At 33.9% G+C, this 13,521-nt stretch overlaps 3 protein-coding genes across 4 annotated transcripts; 1 reads left to right on the top strand and 2 right to left on the bottom strand.

Moving 5' to 3' along the window:
- Positions 1–71: 71 nt before the first annotated feature.
- LOC136785078 (mediator of RNA polymerase II transcription subunit 28-like) lies at positions 72–3,550 on the bottom strand. The gene is made up of 4 exons (XM_066746092.1): positions 3,288–3,550; positions 2,868–3,216; positions 2,608–2,792; positions 72–908 (listed from the first exon to the last, which is right to left on the bottom strand). The coding sequence occupies exons 1-4, from the start codon at positions 3,345–3,347 to the stop codon at positions 684–686; spliced, it is 819 nt and encodes a 272-aa protein (XP_066602189.1). The 5' UTR covers positions 3,348–3,550; the 3' UTR covers positions 72–683.
- Positions 3,551–3,877: 327 nt separating this feature from the next.
- LOC136785085 (ectoderm-neural cortex protein 1-like) lies at positions 3,878–7,752 on the top strand. Of its 2 annotated transcripts, XM_066746103.1 has the most exons (11): positions 3,878–4,129; positions 4,204–4,635; positions 4,825–5,008; positions 5,077–5,185; positions 5,247–5,368; positions 5,442–5,666; positions 5,731–5,910; positions 6,000–6,026; positions 6,116–6,193; positions 6,255–6,379; positions 7,611–7,752. In XM_066746103.1, exons 1-10 carry the CDS (start codon positions 3,962–3,964, stop codon positions 6,362–6,364), a joined length of 1,635 nt encoding a protein of 544 aa, XP_066602200.1. In that variant the 5' UTR covers positions 3,878–3,961; the 3' UTR covers positions 6,365–6,379; positions 7,611–7,752. The 2 variants fall into 2 exon arrangements, with proteins under 2 accessions (XP_066602200.1, XP_066602201.1); XM_066746104.1 differs by lacking the exon at positions 7,611–7,752 and having other exon boundaries at positions 6,120–6,193; positions 6,255–6,384.
- LOC136785084 (twitchin-like) lies at positions 6,407–13,513 on the bottom strand (the record flags this gene model as incomplete). The annotated part of the gene is made up of 15 exons (XM_066746102.1): positions 6,407–7,281; positions 7,595–7,803; positions 8,687–8,800; positions 9,055–9,372; positions 9,668–9,967; positions 10,055–10,163; positions 10,265–10,422; positions 10,621–10,677; positions 10,825–11,196; positions 11,316–11,606; positions 11,681–11,907; positions 12,150–12,302; positions 12,376–12,583; positions 12,675–12,808; positions 13,026–13,513. Coding segments are annotated over 14 exons (3,126 nt in total), but the record flags the coding sequence as incomplete, so codon positions are not given.
- Between the last annotated feature and the right edge of the window lie 8 nt (positions 13,514–13,521).

The following is a 13,521-nucleotide window of genomic DNA, read 5'->3' as shown; positions in this document are numbered from 1 at the left end:
AAAAACAAAAAGTAATGAGAAAATCATAAACCGATATGACTTAGTCATAAGCACAAGATTCAATTCTTGGCTACGCTGTCTGTAATTTATCGTACATAATAGAATTATGTACACTCGTCACTTTTCCCTTTGAGGACTTGGACTCTAATAAGTAACACTAGATATAAAAACCGTCCATGCGGATATAACAAGGCATTGCTCCTTGTTAAGCAAGTCACAAACTGACACTGAAACATCACTTGAAGCTCGTCATGTAGGTGAACCAAGTACAGGTTCACGAGGTAGAGAAAAAGTATTTTTTGTAGTATTTCTCATAGCACATTAAGTTCACCATTAAATTCCAGAGGTCAACGTCACAGTGTTGGGACAATCTCTCAGTCCATTAACATGTGGAACTTTTGAAAGTTGAAGAGACTAGACGATGAATGTTCTGGGATTGTCTTGTAGTGCTAGAGGTCATTCCTGAAGAGGAATGAGGGTCCAAGCGCGTCTCAGGTACACGATGGCGGCTGCTGTTGCTGGGAGGGAAGGGGTGCTGCCTGCGCAGCAGCCGCGGCAGCTGCAGCATAGGCAGCCGGGTCGGTAGGGTCCAGCAAAGGTGGTGGAGGCAAATTTCCACCAGCTCCGCGACCACGTCCTCGACCCCGGCCTCGGCCTCGACCCCTACCCCTCCCCCTTCCGCGTCAACTCCGTCTCTCCGTCATCCCTATATTGCTCGTGGTCTTCTCCAAAAAGGCCAAAGGACCTTGTAATGCGCTTCCACCTACTCCACCCACTGGAAATCCTGCTGGGCGGCCTCCACCTGCCACTCCTACTCCTGCTTGACCCATGAACATTCCTGGTTGGCCCACTGATACTCCCACGCCTTGCAGACCACCTCCTGCTGCTGGACCTGATCCTTGTTGTACCTGCAACCCCAGTCATAAAAATCCTTATGTCTTATCTTATTTTAACTACATTTGTCATTTTTTATTCACTAAATTTCTTTTTAAACGACAAATCAGAATTATAATAATTTTCTTATCATTAGCTCTATTAAAGGTGTGATATACTAGAAATAGAAAAATCAGGCAGGAGTATAATGCCCAAAGTTTGAGGATTAATTAAATGTTCAGTTGATTAAAAAGCTGTTTGCTGGGATTCTCTGCTCAAAGTATGCTTTACTTATCTGGGATTTCTCGGGATTCATAGGCGGGGTGAAAAAAAGCACAATGTTTGCCGTGAACAAGAAATTTATTCGCCGGACATCTAACCTTGGCTTGCCACCACTACAATCCTTATTACTGATTATGAGTATAAAGATCATTGCTAGAAAGGAAATTTTGTAACAAATCCTAATATATGAAAAGTAGGACATTGTGAAAAAAGCATTTTTGCTTAATGAAATTCTACAGTGGTGCATGAAAGTTTTCATTCATATTTTAAATACAAGAAAACTGCAACGAATGTAGTGGTAGAAAGAAATGTTTGCTTCAAAACAGCATAAATAGAAAATAGATATTTTTCTTCTTAAGATTTAACCTGCTCTCATTTCTCGAATCGCGACACTAGCCTATAGAGATCTTCAATTATTCCTTAAAGAAAATTTCCATAGATCATTTTTAATAATAATCATGATAATAATGATAACAATAATAATAATGAAAAGGCGATTCTTGGTTAAAAGAGCATGATAAAAACCGCCCACTTTGCATAAATGCTGAGTAAGCGCGCTCTATGATCTAGTCCCATAATTGTATTATTGCCCCTACAGATCTATTTGTTACTTGCATTTTCTACACTTGTTGCAAAAAATGTATGCAGTGTGTGCAGAAATTACAGGTAACAGGACAGACCTTATAATATATTTATATCTTTTTTGGCTGAACATTTGTACATAATTATATATTAATAGTTTTGGCACCGTTTTACAGCTCTAAAAACAACTCATAACATCTGAGTCTGATACTTTCTTGAGACATCCCTATATCGCAGTTAATGGTAAAAGCACTTAAAACCCACCACAACCTCTCCTGTTAACTGTACAGCTAAGTTTGGAATTATATAAGGCACTGATTAAACAGCGATTAATGTGCATCTGCTTCTTTTGAACAAAGAACAGCTATCTCTGATTAAAAAGTCAGCAGACTTACTGAGTTTGAGAATCACTTTTACAGAGCTAATATAGTTTTGAGTATACCTCTCTTAAAAATTTATTTTAAATTTACCTTAATCTCTATTACTTCTTGCTATACGCACGCTTGCACTCTAACAAAGGTGCATTTATACATACAAAACACAATAACAATAAATAATATCGTTGCAATATCATAAAATAATTGAAAGAGACAACAACCTAACAATACCTAACATTAAAATGTAAAAAATACCTATTAAACCTTTAAAATGAAATATATAATATGAAGAAGCAGTTTGAAGAGATCTAGCTAGAATATCCTCAATTTATACATCAAGACAGTTTCTTGAAGAATATTAATTGATAAAACAACTGCCTTGGGGTGAAAGTGATAATTTGGTATTGATTAATATGCGCTACACTTCTCTCAAGCTTGCTTCAGCTTTGAGACAAAAGTACCAGTTTTTGAAGAATTGGTATTACTTAAATACCTGTTGTTGATGTTGCTGATGCAGCTGCTGCTGCTGCATTTGATGTTGCTGAAGATGTTGCAGCTGTTGTTGTTGTAACTGTTGTTGTTGGTGCATAAGCTGTTGCTGCTGTTGCTGCATGGTATTTGCTCCAGATCCATTTACATTTTGCTGATTTTGACCACCTTGAGTTCCATTTGGTAACCCTAATAAAAGTTTTGGTTTTTTAATGTATTACATTAAAATAAACCACAATACACCAATATTTATTTGATTGTTACCATTTGGGGCTGGTCCTTGCGCAGGAGACTTAGCCCAGCCTTGCAAATCTGACAAAAGATTTTGCCAGACTGCTATTTTATCATAATGTCTTTTAATCAAGTCTTCTTTACGAGCTAATTCAACTTTCAAATCAGTTATATCTTCTTTTACTACAAGCTCTGGCTTTAAAGCAGAGAGTAAAAATTTCTTTTGTAAAAAAAAGGCTTCCATTTGCCTTGCCAAGTCAATGAATCTTAGAGTGACTTGTTCCACTTCACTGCGGGCCTCATCTTTATCAACTGTTAAGCCACAAACACCAATTCCACTATTTCCTAGTCCTTCATCTTTTGTAAGTATACTCAGACATTGCTAAGTAGAATAAAATCATTATATAGTTCAGTTAAGGACTGAGAAAATCAACAATTAGCATTGATATTTACCTGGAACGCTTCTTCAAACTCATCTACGAGATTACCATTTCCATTAGTTGGTGTTGCCATTTCTATAACATTAAAGAAACGATCAACAAGAGCCGTATTTATAGACTCCACTCACATTCATCTCAGAAATCAGACTTGACTGAGGACTCCTCAGTGAGGGCAATTGAGAAATTGAGGGAGCCTCACTCTGGCTCACTCAAGCCAAGTTTTCTTGAAATTCTCAAGACTCAAGCCGAGATTACTCGCTTACTCCAAGTGAGGGAGTCACTATCGGCACTGTCGCGATCACTGTATAGTCCGTGTTTCTTTTCTGCGGATTGGATCGGATTGGATTGGCATATAATCACAGTCACGCAACTTACAACAAAAAATAACTAGATTCCCTATAATCCGGTGTGTCGGGTGTGTCTATTCCTGCCATTCCTGCCCTGGTACAGACGTGACTCGAGCACGACTCGAACTCGACTCAGGCAAAAATATATAGTATATGTAACGTAAACTATAGTATAAAAACTCGACTCGAGTTCGAGTCACGTCTATGTATGAGTACGGCCCCTGGTCTGGTCAATGGAATGGTTAGACCGGTTAGACTGAACTATTTAGGTTATTAATTATTATATTATAATTATAAATTTCTACACACCGCATTGACATAAGCGACATAAGCAACAGCCATGTCGAATGATATAGTTTTGATAATTAAAGGGAATAAGTATAGTGTAGATAAGAATAAATTAGCAGAAAAAAGTAAATATTTTGAGTCTATGTTTACTCAAGGATATAAAGATTCTTTTAAAAAGGAATATAAAATTAAATATGACATAAGTCAATTTACTTTCGAAGTATGTTTTCAAAGTTATAACTACATCTTTTCTCTGTGCTTAAAACATTTCACATTATTCATCTATGTTTTTAGACTTTTATGAATTGGATCAATGACAATAGCAAAGAGGATAGAGATATTATTACTACCATTGGTTTAGAAATATATGTATTGAAACAATCTTTGAAAGAAGTTAGCAGCAATTGCCCAAGAGAATTCACAAATTTACTTCGATTAAGTGTATATTTTGGTGTTGATGAACTCATTGAGGATATTAAACACGCAATTAATGTTTTCCAGCCAGTCAATGAAATAATAGGTATTTTTAATGTGGCTAAAGAGTTATGTTTGGATAGTATTAAAGATATATGTTATTTTATATGCTTGGAAAGATTTCAAGATATACCAGTAAACGATATGATTCAATTACCTGAAGATATTTTTACTTCTTTAATTGATAATAGTAATCTGTTTTGTTCTGAAAAACATCTAAACTATTTAATTGTTTTGTGGAAAGACTGTGTAGTAAGACATTGAAATTGCTTACAACGGGGCTTGGAAATTTTTGCACATTTCAGTTGTTTACTATAGTCACTAATAGGAAATTCCTATTAGTGACTGCAGTAAGTAGCTGAAATGTGCAAATAATTCCAAGCCCTGGCTTACAAAATATAGGAAATTGCAAAATAAGCAGTTTTATTATTTTTATTTTAGGATAAGAAATTTAATTTTCAATTGAAATCAAGAATGAATGTTTTTCCAAAATTAGTAAATTGTATACTTGGGTTTAGATGTGATACAAATGACTGGGCCCTTTTTGCCTGGGACCATAAGAATTTGAAAGAATTTCCTATGACTTTAAAGAAAATTTACTCAGGAATGCAAATTATTGGACAAGGTGAGTAGTTATTAATAACTAGTAATTTCCTTTCTATTGCATTAACTTTAAAGGGTTATACATTGTAGGATTTAGTATTTACCTGGTTGGTGGTGAAGAATCTCTTGGTAAAGGAAAATTTAATAATATTATTTGGCGTTATTGTTTGGTGGCAAAGAAATGGTATAATTTTGCCAGGTAAATATCATAGTATCAAGTCTATATTTTATCATTGAAAATAAATAAATTTATAAAACAGATTACCACAACCAAGAAGACACATGATAGCTATATGTGTAGGTGATAAGTTAATACTAGTTGGAGGAGTTGGAAAACACAGAATCAAATTATCATCTGTTGATATTTTAGATGTATCTACTGGTAAATTTATAAATCAAATTAAATAAGTATAATATTAAAGCTATAATGTTTATTTTAATAAAATTATAATTAGGTATTTGGACAAAAGGGTCTGAAGTTCCAGAAGAATTTACAGATGTGCCTCCTAACTGTGTAAAAGATGATATTCTTTATATTTTTAAATCAGAACAGATTCATGAATATAACATACAGAATAATTGCTGGCTGTCAGCACCTCTAAAAAAATATAATAATATTCAATCATATATAACAGGTCCAATGCAGTTATTTCCTGATGACCACTCAATATATCTGTTTGGTAAGTAGCAGAGTTATTCTTTTCTTCAATATTCCTTCAAGTATAAGTATTAATATTTTCTCAGGATTTAATGCAAAAGGGCACCCAAAATTTGCGACTATTATGAAAGGAGAAGAAAATGAGTCGAGAAAGTTTAAATTATATAGACCTATGCGCTTGACATGTATGACCAGTGGGTTAAAATATGTACCAGAAATACGCACAGATCATTTGCTCCGTATATGTCACATTCTGCCAGGTCCAGGTGAATATGCTTCTTATGCAATCATAGATTAAATATTTTAGTAACTATTATTAGTGGCTGTTACTTAATTCCATTTCATTTATTTGCAGATGGTGAAGAATACTTACATGGAGATAGTAAACTTATTTTGTTTCTATAAAAAATTATTATTAAATGTGAACTTGTAATATTCTATAAATAATCTTTTTTTCTACTTTCATGAAAGAAAGTCCAGTTCCATGGAGTGAAGATGATCCTTACATCCCAATTTATAATGAGAAATACAGATCTCCAGTAATTATAAGTAAGAAAAGAGTTTTTTATTCTTTTTAAATGTGTCAAATAACAAACTGATTTATTTATAGATCCACACTACTTAAAATACAAAGGCTATGTAAAATTGGAACCAAAAATTGGTGTGGTAGATGTGATAGATCCTGCAACCCTATACACTAAGCTATCAGACACCAAGTAAATGTAGATTAGAAGCGTAAGTAAGAAATAAATGGAAAGAAAATAATTTTTATTCATGTTTTATTCATCATCAATTTTGTGATGGAAAGCAGTCTTCAAACAAGTATAACATGGCATTGCGTACAGCTACATGGAATAAATGGGTGCGTATCGGCAGTTTTCGATAAGCCTAAAACTTTGGCGATTTAAAAAAGATCGTAAATTTAACATATTATAATTTGCTAAAGTTTTAGGTTAATGTGCTATTAATGAGGAGATGTTATGGCTAGTTAAGATTTGTGGAATTTTCGTTGGATGTTAAAAATAAGATGTTGAGGATGCTGGCAGCAAAAATCCACAAATACTTTTCTGACCACCACTTGAAGAAAATTGCCGAGATGTACCATATCTGATACACGGTGCGTACTTAAAGCGTACAGTAAGATGCACTTAAATTTTAACTCAAAATGCACTCGAAACGTACACAATATGTACTCAAAGTGTACTCAAAATGTACTCAAAGCATGTTATAATTTACGTGTACAAGGCTTATATTTCAGTACACCAAGCTACAATTCTTAAGTAGCTGCGCATGCTATTCGTAAAATGACGCCAACTTAATTAATTTTGTTTTTTTATAATGTAATGAGAGACTTATATGCGATATGACAAACACACAGAAAGAAAACATGTTTCATAATAAATTAGATAATAGATAAGAGAGCGAGAACGATGAGTTTTCCAATTTAGGCTTTGCGCGTGATATATATTATTTTTATATTATTCATTAATTTATTATTATTCGTTTAGTTATGATTATTTTATTACTTCTTCATTATTATCATCATCATTCCTTTTTATTGTTTCACTCGTGCCAGTCGCACTATTCGGTCCACTTTCATTTCTCGATCGCCATGTAATCAGGTTACACTGTAAAAGCTGAGGTAAAGAAGAGATTTGTTTGATTAATTTCTTTTCCATTAAATAAATAACGTATATAGTAGAAAAAATTTAATCTAGATTAAAGATAATGAAATACAACTGACTATGTAAAATTGACTACTATGCAAGTACCTATTTTATTACGACAAGTATATAAAAGCTGCTATCGAGGCACTACCATGTCCCCTGATTTTGAAATATTTTCAACATAAATCATTTAATTTTTTTGTGTGTATTTATAGTTGAATATTTGTCGTTGGCACTTCGATATTAATTAATCTTACGACTTTAATTAATCAGTTTGAAATACCTTTGTTGATTTTCAGAGTTCGCCGGTGACATTAAGGGCAAAGGCAGCATTACTCTCGCCCTTTTTGCCAATGGCACGTGCTATGTATTGGCCAACGTCGCTAGCAGTACATGCTTTGATACCCAACTCAAACGATTTGTCACCATCCGAGCTAAAGGTGTACTTGCTGCTCGACTCAGGGATAGCTTTACCATCTTTCAACCACGTTACTGCAAATAATTATTCTTTTGTAAGAATTTTTGAATTCATAAAAAATTTTAAGGTATTCCTCTTACTAGATATCTACTGTACTAGACAGAGATGTTTTAGATATCTAATATAAACAATCCTGCTTTAAAATTTAATAAATAGTGCTGAAATACTAAATAATAGTTTAAGCATAATGTAGAAGAAAATATTTTGCTTTATATTTGCTTCAGATGCTATTTCATTACCTATATTTTTTCACTTTCTTTTCAAATTTATTTTTTTTTTAAACATTTTATTTTTCTTTCGATTTATTTCAAGAAGTTACGTGAACCATTCAAATATACTCTATAAATTTACATGATAGATTTTTAAAAATAATTATTAAAGTTCTTTCACATCTGTTTGAATAAAAATATGATGAATCATATGATACGAAATATTATTATTTTTGTTTTTCTAAATAGATTAAAAAATCCGTTTAAATAAAATTTTAATGTAAATTTTAACGGTTAAAATGACTCCTCAAGCAAATGAAATAATACAAGTAATAAAAAGCCATCTGAAGCAAATATAAAAATGAAATATTTTTTGTTGAATATGTTTCAACTATTATTTGTTATTTCAATATTATTTTTTCATTTATAAAGCAAGATTTTTTTGTTTCATATTTAAAATACGTCCGATTAGAATAGTAGATATTTAGTAGGAGAGCTACCTTAAGGGTTTAAGAGAAGAAAATCTTGAACGATTATTAAATTTATTACAATTATTCTTATTAGTGTAATCTATGATCCAAATAATAGTTAATAGACAAGAACTATGTATTATTTAATGAAGATTTGATAAATATATATTTGTTATATTTCTATATAACGTGCGTTTGCATTATTTTATTAGACTTACCTTTCAGAGGTGCTGTTTCAGTCTTACACGTGAAAGTAATCGTTTCACCTTCGCTCACCGTTGCAGACTGTGGGAATGTCGCGAACACTGGGCTCTTAGGCTCTTCGTTGGGGACTGAAATTAAATTCGACAATGTAGTACAAAAAATGAATCAAACAAAAATTTTTAAGTTCATTAATCGCATTAAATCTGTGGTGGAATAATTGTTATATTTTAGTGATGATTAATGAATAAACAAATAATTTGTTTGTTTTAGCTGTACTTCCTACACATTCTACTATTTTTGTGTAAATTGCTGCTGTATAAAATGCATTAAATGTAGAGAGTAGAAATAAACCAACTAAATCTAATGAACAATAAAGCTTTACCAAGGACGTTGAGTGTACAAGAAGAGAAGCTTTCGCCAGCGTCGTTGAACGCTTCGCACGTGTATGTGCCAGAATCTTCAGGGAATATCTCAGCAATATTGAGTTTGTAGATGTTAGCCTCATTGGTATATTGGAAGTCTTTGCTAGGTTTGATTTCTTTATTGTTGTGTAACCAGACCACGTCAAACTTCTCTGCACCGATTATTCTACAGGTCAAGGTTACTGCTTCACCATCCTTGACGAAAGCGCTCACCAAGTGGTCAACTATCTTTGGTGGTTTATCATCGCTCTTCTTTTTGGTTGCTGCGTTCTCCATTGCTAGAAATGATTTTTTTTATTTTCTCTATATATAAATTCGTTTTAACATATTGTGTACCAAGCTAATCTTCTATATAATTTTTAGGACTAAAGAGATATATTTTAAGATAATCTGATTTGTGACAGAGTTAACTGTCTTACAGATACGTATAAAACACTTGATTCATAAAGAAACTACAGTACAATTTATATATGATAAAATTAAATTTTGGTAATGTGCTAATAATACATCTAAAATGTACTTGATTCATTTTATTGCATTGTATTTTAGTTCAACTAGCTGAATGATACTCACGTTTAACTTTTAATTTGCAGGAAGTGGTGGCTGTTCCAATACTATTAGTAGCGGTGCAGGTGTATTCTCCCTCGTCTTCAGGGAAGATTTCGTTTATGGTTAATGTAGCGACACCAGCCTTGTATTTAAGGTCAACTATTTCGGAGGAGCTTAAAGTTTTGCCATTCTTAGACCAGGTGATCTGTGGTTCTGGATCGCCATTGACTTTGACTGTCAATTCCAATTGTTCTCCATCATTTACTGTCAAGTCTCTGAGCTTTTCCACAAAATCTGGTGCTCTCATGGAATCATCTGATGGACCTAAAAGGCAAATATAACATTTTAATAAAATGTAATCCATGAATTCTTATAGGCCTATGCTCGAGATATAAATTTAAATTCTCTTACAAATTAATTCCTTGGTGTTTGTTCTCGACCTTGTTGGACTTCCAGTTGCATCTAATTTGCTGCCATATTTCTTTACATTCCTCTTGTCTGAGTTAATACTTTCTGATGCCTGCATTAAAACATGGTTTATTATAATTTAGAAAATTTACAAATATTGCAAGATTAATACTGACTTAAATATCATATTCTTTAATTTCGATTATTTCCTACCTTGTAAGAGGAGGATGTGGAATTTTGTTTAAGACCAGAAGCTGAAGTTGAGGAACTATTATAATTATGTGAGCTGGATTGGTAATTATAGTCAGTTTTCTGTACTGTAACAATTGGTGGTGGTGCTGGTTTCAATGGCTGTTCGATGAATCTTCGATCTAAATAAAAAAAAATCCAATTAACAATTTTTTAGAGATTTAACAACAAAAGGTCAATCAAACATAGTTCATCTAGCACTACTAAAATAGCAGAGACACTAAAGCACTTCAGGATATTTGTCTAAAGTATACAAAAAATAAATAAAGGTTTCAAGGAATATTGTAAATGGAATGCAACTACTGGGGTAATTCAAGTACCTCCGGAATGTAAGAGGTCGTGGACTAATTTAGCTTGTTCATCGGTTTCTTCAGTTCCTATAAATATACAAGAAATATGATACAACACCAAAGGAGTATAATTTGTAATCATCTTTTGGCTCTACAGTAAATATTTTGCAAAGAGACTTAGGTAAGAAATAATTAACAGAATAAATTTAAATTAACAAATTAAAATCTACTAACCTTCAACAATGACCACGCAGCTAGTTTCATCTTTGCCGTGTTTATTAGTGGCCACACAGCGATATTTGCCACTGTCTTCAGGCTTGCAGTCGACGATTTCCATGGTGACAACTCCGTCCGAATGGGTCATGGGATAATTATGCTTGGACAACTCATCCCTATCCTTGTACCATTTTACAGTAGGTGGTGGATTTCCACTTAAGCAACAGAGGAGCTTGCAAGTTTGTCTACATTGAATAACACGAGGACGAAGTAAGAAAGTAAAGTTTGGAGCTGATTCTATAGTCTCCAACCAAACGCTGTAGCCTAATGGTTCACGTCTGCGTACAGGATGAAGCTCCGGACGGTATTTTGGTATTTGAGTAGGCAGAGCTGAAAATCAAAATAGGGGAATTAATATCACAACATTTAATGTAACGTTATTATACAATTATAGCCGCGTATAGAGTTATAAAATTATTATAAAATATAAAATTAGAAAATAAACTTACGCTGTACATTGAGGAAAACAACTTCCTCTCTATAACCATAATGATTTTCAGCTCTAATAACGTATTCTCCTCTATCCTCTAGTTTCACTCTATTGATTATGAACGTGTAATCGTCTCCGTGATAGCGTTTCATGAATTTCACGGATTGTCTTAGCTCTTGATTATTGTGGTACCAGGTGAGAGTAGGTGCAGCAATAGCTATCACACGACAAGTGAATTTCACGCTCTGGCCCTCATAGGCGAACGCACTTTGTGGTTTAATGACGAATCTAGGAGCTGCTTGTCTACGATCTACAAATTTAACGAACGTAAGAATCAATGGAGTCCTTGATAACGATTGGTCTAAAATAATTTTGGAAACAAACCAAAGGAGGTGTCCTGAATTCTATATTTCTCAATGAGGAGTTTCCTGAGAGAGGAATATTCTGATAATCTACCAATTGGTAGCACGTATTTGTGCCAGTTGTCATATTTGGCACGTAATTTGTCCCTGAAGCTAACGTAACGACTGTTGTCAATTGGAGTTGTTCTCTTGCTGTGATCTCCGGTTAGCCAAGGATGAAGAAGACACTCATGGGCAGTCATACGTTTCCTAAAATGAATGATGTATTAAAATGCAATGGTCTATTGATGTAATATTAATTAGTAAACTATAAAATGTATGTTTATATTTTATATAATAATTGTTATAAATAAAACTATGATAGATTTAATTTTAGTATCTTACTATAATAAACTGAAGATTACAAAGCTAAAGGATTATTATAAAAATAGTTATTGATTCTTACATAAAACTGTGATAATTTCTGTTTGTAATTACTATTTTGAACTTACTCTTTATTCTTGATCAGTAATCTTCTAATAAAATCTTTGCCTTCGTCCGAGACATCCCTGAATGCTTCCTCGTCAAAGTCCCAGTCGCAAGCTTTAACGTTCTTCAGGGTCTCGATATCATTATCACCAGCGAATGGTGAAAGACCACTTAAACTGAAAGAATTTAATTTTCGTAAGAATAAAATAATAATTTAACGATCCTATATAATTATTTTCCGTTACTTACAGAACGTATGCCAGGACACCACAAGCCCACATATCTGTGTAGAACCCAACTGGTTCACGTTCTACAATTTCTGGTGCTGCAAATTCAGCTGTTCCAGTGCTGATCTTGACCACTTCATTTGGATCCAGTTTTGTAGCCAGACCAAAGTCAATTAATTTCACATTTGTGCTGTTACGAGTCTGGCACATGATGTTCTCAGGCTTGATATCTAATGAGGATTAACAATCGATGAAATTTAGTAATAACTTCTTAATAAAACTAAATGATAAAATAAACATTGACTAAAAACTATGACTTACCCAGATGAATGATATTCTTCTCGTGCATGTGTTTTACACCCTCGCAAATCTGCCTCATGTAATTGATGACCTCAGCTTCTGACATGGTGTAACCTTCAGCAGTGATTCTTTCAAAGAGCTCACCTCCGGACAAGCTGCAGAGAGAAGAGGATAAACTAATAAAAGAAGCTGAAATGATCTTACACTGGGGAACTAGCGAACCAGCTTGAGTATTAGTGCCAAAAGTGGTCACGTGGTCATAAGAAATAATAAAAATGATAGCAAAATAAGAGACAGTACATTAAAAGCAGAAGACAGCGATGAAAAGTATGTACAACCTGAGCATAAGAGAATAAAAGAAGCGTAACTTACAATTCAAAGATGAGGACCATTTCGTCATCATCTTCAAAAGCATCGTGGAGATTGATAAGTTTCTGATGATGAAGTTGATTCATAATGTCGATTTCTTTTCTGATCAGCTCCTTCTCCATGACGTGAGATACAGGGATGAATTTAGCAGCGAAAATGTTGCCAGTTGACCTTTCTCTGCATCGATGGACCACACCGAATGCTCCGGTACCAATCTCTTCGAGGATGTCGTACTTGTCGTAAACAGAGGTGTGCTTGATCTCGACAGGTTGAGGGACGTATTTGCTATAGACGTCGAAGACAAACTGGTCGTAGTTGCTGACCTTTTCGTCGCTGCTTCCACGAATCTTCTTGCCAGAGCTGTCAACCTTATACTCCTTCTGTTTGAACTCCCTCTTAATGGATCCCTTGGTGGTTATCAATGGCGTCACCTCGCTAGGATCCGACCTTCCATAGACGTTCTCCGCACAAACCCTGAAGTCGTACTGACAACCAGCAC

This window comes from Prorops nasuta, unplaced genomic scaffold, assembly GCF_024137725.1.
Source record: "Prorops nasuta isolate Cenicafe-Biocafe unplaced genomic scaffold, Cenicafe_Pnas_1.2 PNAS00145, whole genome shotgun sequence".
Lineage (NCBI taxonomy): Eukaryota > Metazoa > Arthropoda > Insecta > Hymenoptera > Bethylidae > Prorops > Prorops nasuta.
This window is presented reverse-complemented; position numbering and strand designations above follow the sequence as displayed.